Source organism: Misgurnus anguillicaudatus, chromosome 2 (genome assembly GCF_027580225.2).
Source record: "Misgurnus anguillicaudatus chromosome 2, ASM2758022v2, whole genome shotgun sequence".
Taxonomy (NCBI): domain Eukaryota; kingdom Metazoa; phylum Chordata; class Actinopteri; order Cypriniformes; family Cobitidae; genus Misgurnus; species Misgurnus anguillicaudatus.
In genome coordinates, this window is record NC_073338.2 from 35,758,785 (window position 1) to 35,772,675 (window position 13,891).

Sequence of the window (13,891 nt, forward strand, 5' to 3'; positions counted from 1 at the left end):
CTGAGCCGTTGGTTGCAATTTGCAATCTCACCACTAGATGCTGCTCAAATTTACACACTGCACCTTTAAATAATCACATAATATTTCCCCCCATAAACATCCTAAAAGAATCTCCAAAGGTCAAATTTAAAGGGTTAAAACACTGACTACACAACAAACCAAAAAACCCTGGAAAAGAATAAAATACTTTCTGAACATAGCTTTCCATTCAGTTTTATTTGCAGGGACACAAGCAAAAGGGAGGGGATAAATTTGGGTTGTAGATTATTTCAGACAAATAAAAATTAAACATTTGTAAACCAGCACTGCACATATTTCCATCTTTTAGGTATTAGGAACACAAAACGATGGTTAGGACAAGGCAGACCGTAGCTTAAAATTCATTCAGTCCAATGTCGCATTGTTGATGATAGCATCTTTACCTTAGACATTTAATAATTTAAATAAAATTAAAAATTCTGTTGACTTCAGATTCACAATATGTGGGTGAAAAATAATGACAGAATCTTTATTTTTGTCATTTTACCAGAGTTAAAACTAACCAGCAAATATTTTTTCTTGTTTTTTATTCCATTTAAGGAAAGCACCACCATTTTTCAATATTTTACTATGTTCTTACATCATCTGAGACGAATACATACCTATCTTTTATCAATGCGTATACTCAATCTTTGTACAATGCTTCATGAATGTGTTAGCATTCGACCTCGGGCGCCATAATATTGACGAAGTTTAAGCAAGAGTAGTCAGGAGCAGTGTTGGGGAAAGTTACTTTTAAAAGTAATGCATTACAATATTAAGTTACTCCCCAAAAAAGTAACTAATTGCATTACTTAGTTACTTTTCATGAAAAGTAATGCTTACGTTACTTTTAGTTACTTTTGCGTTACTTTTTCGTGGCTAAAGCTTGATCTCTTTCAGGCCTTGCAGTTGTTTTTATGACTGAAAATTTCTGCATTCAGAAATTGCATATTTCATCACAAAAAATGTTTGGCTCTGACCTGCCATCTCTGTTTCTGACTCAAACTGTTTCCACACAGGCACAAAGAGTGCATACGTTTAGTTTAATTCAGTACATATTTTTTAATCAAATAATTAAACTAAAAAAGTAACTTGAGTTACTTTTTTGAAAAAGTAACTCAAATATTAATGTGTACATTTAAAAAGTAATGCGTTACTTTACTCGTTACTTCAGAAAAGTAATATTATTACGTAACTCAAGTTACTTGTAATGCGTTACCCCCAACACTGGTCAGTAGTGATGATGTTACTGCACGCCGAGGTCAAAGTGCTGCAAACTAAGTGCTCTTCCGCCATACAATATAGTTCTCATTTTTTATCCACTTAAAAAAAACACCATGTTTTATTTTGTGCCCCCATACTTACACGTGTAACTACTCATGTAACAGTCTTTAAATAAGGAAAACATGGGAGTATTTGGTGGCTTCTAAATTCATCCCTGTTTGGATCCTAAGGAATGAATGGGGCTAGGCTAAATGCTAACACATTCACGCCGAGCTGTACAAAGATTACGTGCACGTACTGAAAAATAACAGGTATGTATTAATTCATCTAAGTTGAGGCAAGAACATAGTAAAATATTGAAAAACTGTGGTGTTTTCCTTTAAAATATTATATGCCTTAAGAACACAAAATATAACAGTTTATATAGCCCACTTTCATGCTGTTTTATGCTCTTTTGAGCTTGACAGATGTGGTCAAAATAAAGTCATTTTATGGACAATAGCTGCAAGTTTTAAGTGTGTTTGAACAGTCAAGAACAACATGGAGGTACATAAAAACAACACAAGTTTTCATTTTAGGGTGAACTGCTCCTTTAAAATCCATCATAAACTGCTGCCGAAGTAGATGTAAGTAAATATAAATAAGAAACGAATCAAAAGTTAATGTGTTAGCACTGATGTGTGACACTAGTTCCATTAATGGGTGTGCTCAGCATTAGCCATGTTTTGCACAGATGTGGCGGAGTCCAGACCCAGTAGGGTGCCCAAGTATGACTGCTCTCTGTGGTCCAGCATCTGATCCGGCCTCACTGGGTGCACTATATTAGTCGGCTGAGGTGTCAGTGTGTACTTTTCTAAGAAAACTAAATCTGTGGCTGGCTGGTATCCAGTCTGCTGCTGCTGGCTTACAGCTGGAAGGACACCATGTGGCGCCCCGTGCACTGCCAGATCAGCTACTTCAGTCATCTGCACAGGAACCAGCGTTACAGGAACACACACATCAACCGATACACTCTGCAGCACAGTCTTAGCCGTGTTGTGGTACGCTTTGGGTGTTTCGTTTGGTGGCAGGGGCTCGGGCAGTTTGCTAGGAGAGGCTGGAGTCAGGTTTTGTTGCTGCTGGTCTAGCATGCGGGCGCTGTGCACATGGTCTACATGGTACTTGAGCTTGTCCTTGCGCTTGAAGGTGGCACTGCAGTGTGGGCAGTTAAATGGGCGTACGTCTGAGTGGATGACCATGTGTTTGGTCAAAGTCTTCTTGATGCGGAAGGTCTGGTTACAGATCATGCAGCGATGGGGTTTCTCACCTGAGGAGACCCAAATATTAATGGAGAAATACATTGTGTTTGTTTGTAATAGCATGATGGAGTACTTTTTGCATATTAAAAGTGAGGCTAAAACTAAACAAACAAACACATCTTTGTTTAGGTCAAACAAGTAGCCCCACCCAAACCAACCCAAAAGTGGACGCCAGTACAAAATGACTGAAGTGCCTTTTGTTGCCACTAGTGCTGCTGTAAATACACATTTGAGTTTTAAAGTTTTGATGTACTGTACCTGAATGCGTTCTTAAATGCGACATGAGGTTGGTCTTGCCCCTGAACTCTTTCTTGCATACCTGACACTGATGCACTACTGCTTTGTACCTGACAAATGATGAGTTAATGATCATGAATCACAACGTGAGCATTACATATATAGTGAATTTACAGAGAGTCTTGTACAGGTGGATTTAAAAATTGTAAATGTTAACATGCCTTCTCCAGATCTTTTCTCCCAGGTGAATACTTTTATAATGGACGGTCAGGTGATCAGCACGGCGGAAACATTTTCCGCATTCCTCACATTGATGAGCCCTCTCCTCTAAACACAACATGTTATATGACTATTATCATACATGCTCTCTACTTCATAAACATGAAAAAAAAGAATTTTATTATAAAAAGTTCTGGTATTGGTCTGGACTGGGATCTTAGAAGGTCCGGTTTTGACTTGACTCTGCTTTTAAAGTTTAACTTCAGTTAAAGGATTAGTCCATTTTCTTAATAAAAATTCAGATAATTTACTCACCACCATGTCATCCAAAATGTTGATGTCTTTCTTTGTTCAGTCGAATAGAAATTATGTTTTTTTGAGGAAAACATTCCAGGATTTTTCTAATTTTAATGGACTTTAATGGACCCCAACACTTAACAGTTTTAAGCAGTTTCAAATTGCAGTTTCAAATGACTCTAAACAATCCCAAACAAGGCATAAGGGTCTTATCTAGCAAAACGATTGTCATTTTTGGCAAGAAAAATAAAAAATATGCATTTTTCAACCACAGGTTTTAAATTGCATTAAAACTGTTAAGTGTTGGGGTCCATTAAAGTACATTAAAATAAAAAAATCCTGGAATGTTTTCCCCTCTCGACTGAACAAAGAACACATCAACATTTTGGGTGACATGGTGGTAAGTAAATTATCTGGGTTTTTTTATAAGAAAATTGACTAATCCTTTTAGTTGCTGCATTATAAGCTGCATATGTAAACAGCTAAAAAAATAAAGTTTTCAAAACTTTTGACTGAACTTGCAATCTGCAGTTTATTTGAACCTTTTCTTAATTCTAAAAACATACCTGTGTGAATTTTTTTGTGTTTCTTTAAATGATCATGGCGAATGAAAGACTTGCCGCATTCGTCACATTCATAGCGCTTGTCATCATGGTGAACTCGAAGATGTAGCCTAAAAGAGACACATAATACAAATGTAAATCCTTACGTCTGCCACTAAAACACCTTTCATATTCTGCTGATGTCGCAAATCCCTTTTGTTTTTAAAATTTCATGTTGACTTTTAAAGGCGGGGTGCATGATCTCTGAAAGCCAATGTTGATATTTGAAATCACCTAAACAAACAAGCCCCTACCCAAATACTATATGGACCTTCTTTAGATAGACCCACCCCACACATACGCAACCCAGGCAACGATGTCGGTTAGTAGACACGTTTTGGTACTCGGCCCGAGTCCTTTTTCCAAAGTGTTTTTCAAATGTCGTGCACCCCGCCTTTAAGTAATATTTCAGCAAAAACAGTCTAATAAAGATTAGGCAAACAAAATTAGGTTCAAGTTTGATTCGTTTTAAGCAAATTTTATTACTGTTTTTGGTACATGAAAATACATTTCCGGTTGAGAATGAAACCCACCAAAAAGTTTTTCAACAGTTTATTCTTTTACAGATGTATTTTAAATACAGTATGTACAGCAGCTCGAAAGCCTCACAGACCTGTAGGAGCTCCCATGACGAAAGCTCTGTCCACAGATGCTGCACAGGTGAGGTTTCTCCCCACTGTGGATCCTCATATGCTCTCTAAGAGTTGTCCTAAAAAAATAAATAAAAGAAAAGCTTGTATTTGAATAGATCTCATTTGCAGACTAATTTACATCAAATCAAATTTGCATGTAGTTTTAGTAATATCGAAATTTTAACTGCTTACCTCTCTCGAACTGATTTGCCACATAGATAGCAGGTCCACTTTCTCTTCCCACCATGTGTACACTCAATGTGACGTTTACGGTTGCCAGTGTCATTAAACTGTCGACCACAGATCTCACAAGGGAAGGGCCCTACAGAATCACATTTTTATTAATGCAACATTCTGGGATGGAAATTAAACTCTATGAATAGCATTTATGGCATATAATACAATGCTCATAATACTTGACGTTAATTCATTTAGCAGAAAGTTTTATCCAAAGCGACTTAACAAATGAGGAAGCATTTAACATTTAGTCCAAGTAGTCAACAATAAGCATAGTCAAAGATATGTTTACTGTGCTGTACGGCTATGTTTTTAAAGGAATAGTTCACCCAAAAATGAAAACTCTGTCATCATTTACTCATTCTCATGTTGTTACAAACCTGTATAAATTTCTTTGTTCTGAAAAGCACAAAGGAAGATATTTTGAGGAATGTTTGTACCGTAACAAAACTGATCAGAGGCTCGATTGACTTCCATATTCTTTGGTTACAAAAATTCCTCAAAATATCTTCATTTGTTTTCACTAGAAAAAAAAACATTTATACAAGTTTGTAGCAACATGATGATGAGTAAATGATGACATAAACTTCATTTTTGGGTGAACTACACTGATCTATATAAATGACTGGATTGCGTGTAGAACGCTTAACGTAACAGCTACACGGTCAGTGTTATTTCTCTAAATAAGTTTAGGTAACTTGTAAGTTAAGATAACATAAAACCAGCAAATTATTGCATGCACATACGGTACAAAGTATGATTACTTATTTAGATTTCAAAATGAGCACGTTTATCATTAATATTAAATATGCTGCGGTTTGTCTGCTGATCTGATACTGTAATGAAGATGAATGTATAATAACTGATTAAAAACTAAAATGTACAACTTTCAGTAAATAAGTATGTACATGCTTAGGACGTTTGTGTTGTAATAATGTACAGGGTAACTTCAGATATAAAAACGAAGACTAGTAAAGTGATGTTTTATCATTAAAATCTGATCGCGTCCATTGATTTAAAGGAATAGTCTACTCATTTTCAATATTAAAATATGTTAATACCTTAACTAAGAATTGTTGATACATCCTTCTATCATCTGTGTGCGTGCACGTAAGCGCTGGAGCGCGCTGCGACGCTTCGATAGCATTTAGCTTAGCCCCATTCATTCAATAGTGCCATTTGGGGATAAAGTTAGAAGTGACCAAACACATCAACGTTTTTCCTATTTAAGACGAGTAGTTATACGAGCAAGTTTGGTGGTACACAATAAAACGTAGCGCTTCTCTAAGCGGATTTAAAAGAGGAACTATATTGTATGGCGTAATAGCACTTTTGGGAGTACTTCGACTCGGTGCAGTAACACCCTCCCTCTCCCATTATGAGAGTGAGAAGGGGAGCGGACTTTTCAGGCGAGTCGAAGTACTCCCAAAAGTGCTATTACGCCATAAAATATAGTTCCTCTTTTAAATCCACTTAGAAAAGCGCTACGTTTTATTTTGTACCACCAAACTTGCTCGTATAACTACTCGTCTTAAATAGGAAAAACGTTGATGTGTTTGGTCACTTTTAACTTTATCTCTAAATGGTACCATTGAATGAATGGGGCTGGGCTGGGTGCTGTCGAGGCGTCGCGGCGCGCTCCGGCGCTTGCGTGCATGCATACAGATGATAGAAGGATGTATCAACAATTCTTAGTGAAGGTAATAACATATTTTAATATAGAAAATGAGTAGACTATTCCTTTAATAGAATGTTTGGGTATACCAACATGGCGGCGCGGTGGCTTCACAGTTGTGACGTCATGCGCAATCCAGTCATTTATATAGATCAGTGGTGAACTATCACTTGCAATACACTTATAATGGAAATCTGCATGTGAGAAGTTACTTACTAATTTCTATAGGTGGACTTTCTTTACGTAAACATAAGCTTTCTAGAAATCCAGATTGACCAGTTTTACGTGGTCATGATAAGAATGAGACATTTTAACAACTTCAAATTCGTGTGCATTCATCTGTACTGAACCCAAAACACTTCTTTTGAACTAAAAATGCTCAAAGTTCAACAACCATAGATTTAGCCACAGACAGTAGTAAATCATCTGTACCTAAATGAAACTTTTCTTGGTGTTTCAAGCGAGCAAACCGTGACTTAAAGTAGTCATCACAGTAGGCACACTTGAAAGGCTTGTCCTGTGAATGTAAAATCATGTGTTCCTCCAGATGGGGGCGACGAGTGAAAGACTTGTGGCAGATCTACAAAACAAATGATACTGCCAGTCAAACATAAAGCCATCATCAGCTTTAAATGAAACCTGAATGTCTATGCATTTCATCCAGAATGTTTTTCTAATTAAAGGTGAATGCAAAAGATTTTTGTTAGAGGATGGATAAAAAATATACAGTTATGCATTCGGCAGATGCTTTTATCCAAGGCAACCTTTGACCTGTGTACTTAATGTGATTGTAAAAAATAGCAAGGACAATCACTCACATCACATTTCCAGCCTTCACTCTTCTTCTTCTTTTGAGTAAGAAACTCCTGCAGGTGGTCAGGATGAAATCTATTAGCAGAAACAGGAGCTTTACTTATACCACATACTGATAGGTAGGAAAATATTTTATCAGCAAAGATTTAACAACAGTGCACTATTTGAATGATCAGCTCATTGAAAGATGGTATAACAAATTTTAAAGAAAAGAAAGACCAAAGAGAACTTTAGCATTGTTATTGTTATGCACATCCCCAACAAAAAAGTTCAGAAGTTTTTCTTTGCAATTTCCATTATTCCTAGATGTGCTCATTAGATTGTTATTACTGTGATATAGACTGTGGTGAATTTTTTTTTTGTAATTGTACGTTTATGTGGTGTTTTTAATATGCTTTAAGTGTTGAGTAGGGATGCTCCGATCGATCGGCGGATAATGCTTGCTATGCTTCTCAATGAATTACGATGAAATGCCAATACATCCAAAAGCCAGGGGGCGCTCTTGTGCAGAAACTCAAAATGCGCTGTAGACGAAGAACAATACACACGCAACTATGATGACATTCAGCTCCAGGAAATGTCTTAAGGATATATTTATATTGCTGTTCTTCAAAACTTTTCAGGTATTTTCATGATAATAAAGAATATGTTTAATAATTATGTTTGACGAGTGTTGCTTTATCAAATGCATGTTATGAACGACTCAAACTAACAGTGATTTTAGATCGATAAGGACTTACTGATCAAAAGCCGTAGTACACGAAGTAGCTGTGAATAAGGCTATATCCACACGAAGCCGCTGCATTCCCTATCCGATCGTTTTTTTTCCTTGCTCTAAAAAAATAATCCGTAAACACGAAACCACTGAAACCGACTGAAAGCGGTGTAGTATATATGCCGGACCAGTATGGGGCGCTGTAATTCTGCCACAGATATACACTATACACACAGAAGAAGACTTTGAGCATGCGCATAACCAATGTATGGTGTTGTCCATTATCGCTTATTGGTCACCACAATTGCATAGAAGCAATAGATTTTGCTGTAATAAAGCTAGTAGGCTTTAGTAGCTTCTGTAGCACGAACACAATCACGTAGTCCGCCGTTATTGTTGTTGCTGTTACGTGTAACGCTTCCGACACGTGATGTGATGACGTTTTCGCTTCACAAAATATACGAATTGGCTGTACAGACGAAACCGCAAGGGTGTCGGTTTCAGATTTTTCCACTTTAGGACCTGGGCCCGGTTGCATAAAGCACCTTAAGTGTAATTTTCCCTTAAGTTGTTTCCTTTAAACTTAAGGGTGTTGCAGAAAAACCCTTAAGTTTTTTCTGTTGTGTCTCCATGGCAACAATAGCATTTTATAACAACAAACTGGGGTCACTGTCATGAAACACTTAACGATAACTCTTACCTAAGAGAACCGTTTAAGGGATTATATGCAAAACTCTTTAATTATTATCTTACAGAAGTTAAGGGGAATTTACCCCTTAAGTGTCACACTTAAGGAAAAAACTTAAGGTGCTTTATGCAACCGGGCCCAGGTTTCAAAAAATAGCGGATTCAGTCTCCCAAAACGCCGGATCCGTGTGGATGAAACGCCAATACGATAACAAATTTATACGTATGCAGTGATACGCGTCTCCGTGTGGACAGCCCCTAAGATCGGCTGTCCGATTCAGAATTGTGATCGGCCACGTATTTTTAGTGGAGGTCGGCATTGATTGGAGCATCCCTAGTGTTGAGGGTACAATACAATTTCTAAACTTACTGACTGTATTGGAAAAATAAGCAAAAATGGCATGTGCATAATAATTTGGAACGCGGTATACATCTAAGGTCCGAGGTTGTGCAAAAGAGTAGAGGCGGAAATTAATTTGCATAAATATGTCCGAGCTGGGCGATTGAGTAAAGTGAGAACTAATTTGCATATTCATAGATTCACGTAAACTAAATGAGGGAAGGTTGTAGTTACATTTAAGCTACCATATTTTTCGGTCTATAAGCCGCGTTTTTTCATAACTTGGCTGGTGCTACGTCTTATAGTCAGGTGCGCCTTGTAAGACAGCATGAATTAATTTTGACATTTATGAGGCAAGAGACATCATTACCGTCTAAAGCCGCGAGAGTCCACCATATGCTGCTTCTGTAATTATGTAATTCAATGGATTCAGTAATGTGGAATGACGAGTATGCGAACTACACGCTAGTTGGCTTGTTCGGTTAATTTAGCCTGCTCAACCTTCCAGGTAAGTTCTGTATGCTATGGTTTATAGTATAAATAACTGATAATATTACATCTATTCAGCCTGCTGTTCTGTCTGCTATTGTTTAGTTGAATAACTTGCCTTTCCAGATTAAATGTCTGTTCCTCGGCTTGGATTCTGTGAAATAATTTTCTAAAACGCGACGTATAGTCCACTGTGACTTATATATGTTATTTCGTCTTGATGCACTTTTGAATGATGCGGATTATACTCCGGAGCGACTTATAGTCCGGAAAGTACACTATTATAAAGCATGAAGAAATTAATGTCACAGGAAAAACGTTTACATATGCTACTATGATGCTCAAAACTGAGTTTTAAGTGATAAAATTATTGACAACAGGGGGACTTAAATTCAACTTAAAGGGATAGTTCATCTTAAAATGAAATTTTTATGTTTATCATCATCTTGTTCTTTTGAGTGCTATGGTGGATTGCAATCATGACTTATCACGTGCATACTGCCACCTACTGTATCGGGTGCACAACATCCACTGCAGTCATGATTGCAATCCACCATAAAACTCATAAGGACAAGAAGATGATGTGCGCTCATTGCCGTTGGACATAGTGGTGTATCAGAGGTAAAAAATGATATAAATACTATTCAGTTTTTCGCACAAACCGATCGTTTTGTGCCTTAGAACATCAGCGTGTCGTCACTAGCTGCAGGGTTTAATTTGGGTTAGTCTTTGCATGATTTTTTACTCTCACAGATTTTGTTTCCATTTACATGCATTACACGACTGACAGACTGAAACGGTTGGAGTTAAAAATCTACATTTGTGTTCTACTGAAGTCACCCATATCTTGAATGCTGATATTAAACATAAACATTTCATTTGAAGATGAACTATCCCTTTAAATTAGAGTACTGCCATTATGCATAAGTACTTATGCATGACAAAAATAATCAATTATTACTTTGTTTCAATCAACTGTAATGAAGAAGAGGGGGTTTTATACTTATGATAACTGGGGAGTGTCTGCTTAATTGTCTTAATGCGTGATGTCACAGTCTAAAAATATTTACCCTTTTCTTTACAGGTTTTGTAAGATCCTCTCACCTTTTCACATGTCTGCCGAGAGTCTTCCTGCTGGCATGAAGCTTGTTGCAGAAGGGACATTTGTGGTCTTTTTTCTGGACGGGCGCATCACCTTCGTGTTTCTTCTTGTGCACAGTGAGGTTTGATTTGGTGGAGTAGCACTGAAAACAGATGTCACACTGGAAAGGCTTTTCTCCAGTGTGCACTCTGGTGTGACTTTCATATTTACCTACAAAGTGAAGAAAAAACAAATGAATGACTCATACAGAGATATCTGGACAGTGTTGACTCACCTATCACCTAGGGCTCACCTATGCGATCAAAGGTCTTGTCACATTTGGGACACTTAAGAGTCTTTTTATTAGCGCTCTCGATCATGACAGGAGCCAGTCCTTCTGGAAACACGTGACTGGTGGTTTCTGTCACTTGACCTTGGTTCTCAACAGGATTGCTGAATCCTGGTTCTGCCTCCTTTTGGGGATCAACTTGGTCCATAGTCTTACTGAGTTCATCCGTTGGTTCCTCCCCTTGCTTCTCACTTGCATCTTCACACTCTGCATCCTCGATTTCCAAGGCTGATGGTTCTTCTTGGACTTCCTTACTGCTTTGTTCTCCCTGCTCATTCTGTGGCGGCTCTTCTTCACTTTCATCATCCTCTTCCTCCTCCTCCTCCTCAAAAGTGGCTGCATCATCCTTTGTTGTTTTTTCACTGGGGTTTCCTTGCAGCATGTGACTATTTTCATTTTCCTGGTTCTCAAATTTAACCGGTGTCTTTCTTTGACGGGAAGATCTTCGGGTAGTGATCACCGTATTTTGATCTTCCTCAGCACTATGTCTCTTGGCCAGGTGATTCTCCAAAGACTTTCTGTAGCAGAAAGAGCGACTGCAAAAGGAGCACTGCGCACAGACTGAACTTTGGACATCTTTTTGAACATTTGTGGTCTTCTGTGGAACCTGCTGGACATCACTTTCTTCATAAACATGAGCTGGTGTCCCCCACTTTGCTAAAAGATTTACAGCTTCTATCATATCCAGAAAGCAGGCGGCCTCAGCCAAAGCAGGGATCTGGTTTTCCAAAACCTCAAATTCAGAAGTGTATAGAAAGTTAAGCAAGTGCCCAAAAATGGATCCTTCTATGTTATCAATGGTAACTTGGTGCATTTCAGGATTTTCGCTAAATCTGGCATGAAAATAGTTACTGCCAAAAGCCAAAACCACCTTGTGGGCATTATACATCATTCCACTGACCGTGACAGTTGTGTCACAGAATGATGGCATCTTCTGGCGGTCTTCATTCAAGAACTTTAAGAAGCAGCTATCACTTTGTGATATTCTTAGATGCCTTTTCTCTTGTGAAGAATCACTGTCCACTGGGCCTGGAGATGTCATTGTCTCTTGGGTCGGCTGTGTTTTTGTGATGATGACATCCTTTACTTTTGACTGCTGGGGTGAAATTATTTTCCTCTTCATGTTTGCAGTATCCAGCAAAATGTTTCCCTTTCAATGCTAAAAAACAGTTAATGCAGTATTAATGCACTGTTCTAATTAAATACTGTTACAATAATATACAATGAGGCCTACATTGAACATCTTTAGAAGACTCTAGGTGGAAGAAGAGATGAATGCAGAATAAAATATTTAAGGAAAAATTGACGGGCCATTGAATTATTCAAAAATAATGCACACCCAGGGTGTTAATGCGGCACATTGGTAAGACATTTCTCTGGTGGTTATTTTAAGACATTTGACAGGTTAGGTGTGCTTTTATCAAAAAATAATGTATACCCATGAAACATTTATCAAACAATCAGAATAAAGCATCGAAAAGCCCCGTAGTAGACAGTTTCATCGGACGCAAGTGTGACGCGATACACTTCATGTGTGTTCAAAGTACTTTGTTGTTATTTAGTCTTAGCGGAGTTTACCGGAAGTTACGTGTTGACCACGGACCCTACTTGTTTATGTTGTTACTGCTGAAACCGTCTATATGCAATATCTCGGATATAATAAAGATGCTATTTGTAATATCCTCAAATTATGCGGCGTTCATGCAGTCTAAAATTGTAATTATACTAAAATAATTTATAATTAATTATTTCGTATTAAATCAGAACAAAGCATTTTAATATTGGTCTTTTGGACCCCACTGAAAATTCTACAAATGTTAAAGCACACCTGGGTTTATGCAACAGAAAAATGTTGTATAAAACGGTTTGTAATTCTTATACTAAACTGTATTCTATATTTTCTATACCAAGTTTAAACATGTCACAGACTTCAACTTATAGATGTGGCGTTGGTGACATGCACTCTTTACCTTTAGGGAAAAACATTCATGTATTTTGACGTATGTCAACAATCTAAGGACCTGGAGCGAAATAAACAAAGTGACTAAAGCATTCCCACATGTTTAACGTTCGTGACACTGTAACACAAGATTTCTCAATCTAGTAGGACAATGCAAATCTGACTGTGCTACCCCTTGCGGTCCCCCATCATGTCAAGCGCACACAGGCCCCCTCCAGAACAGGAGTGCGTTGACAAACGACCCTAAAATGCCCCTTGGAAAGCTGCAAACATCGCCTTTTTTTCTCGTTTCCAGTCTTACCTGTTATGCGATTAAACGTCGTGGGATGGTTTGACGAGGCCGGCTATTTTTGCTTTTGTGTATAAAAACAAAACGTATGTTTTTTTTCTGAATAAAAGACGCATAGTTGCTTTTTCTCATCGCTGGTGCGTCAACATTCTCAATAAGCTGCATCATCATTGGCTGAAAGCAAATGTTCTTCCTTTTCCATTGGTCAAAACGTGTGGCCTATTTAGGCTTTCTAAAATAACCTTTGACTATAACCTGTAGTTAAATCAACGTTATTATATAGATTTTACGTTGCTAGTTAAAGTTAACCAGTAAATGAATATAAAAATTGTACTCTGTGACACATTAGAGTGGAATAAGTGTCGCGTCATTGGAATACATGTTGCATTATGGGTAATGTAGTCGCATTATGGGTTTGCCATTGTTGGAGGAAGAACTAAAATACATTTAATAAAACGTTGGTTCAGTATGCACATGAATAAAAATTAGTCGCCAGATTTATTATATATTTATATGTTAATCAAAACGTCTTATATTAACTATTTAATTATTTGACTCCATTTAAATACATAGTCTAACGTTACATAAAACATGTATATTATGTACAGTATATACAGATGCATGCATACAATACTAATGCAAACATTTGACACACCTAATTGTTTATTATTGTTATTTTCCACATTTTAAAATAATGACCATTCATCAACACTATGAAAAAACAAA

General features: G+C 37.4%; 1 protein-coding gene across 1 annotated transcript; it reads right to left on the minus strand.

The window, feature by feature from the left end:
- Positions 1–197: 197 nt before the first annotated feature.
- Positions 198–13,463, minus strand: zbtb41 (zinc finger and BTB domain containing 41). The gene is made up of 11 exons (XM_055202974.2): positions 13,178–13,463; positions 10,881–12,075; positions 10,591–10,798; positions 7,261–7,330; positions 6,875–7,022; positions 4,723–4,852; positions 4,512–4,607; positions 3,863–3,969; positions 3,002–3,107; positions 2,802–2,890; positions 198–2,551 (listed from the first exon to the last, which is right to left on the minus strand). Exons 2-11 carry the CDS (start codon positions 12,037–12,039, stop codon positions 1,941–1,943), a joined length of 2,724 nt encoding a protein of 907 aa, XP_055058949.2. The 5' UTR covers positions 12,040–12,075; positions 13,178–13,463; the 3' UTR covers positions 198–1,940.
- Between the last annotated feature and the right edge of the window lie 428 nt (positions 13,464–13,891).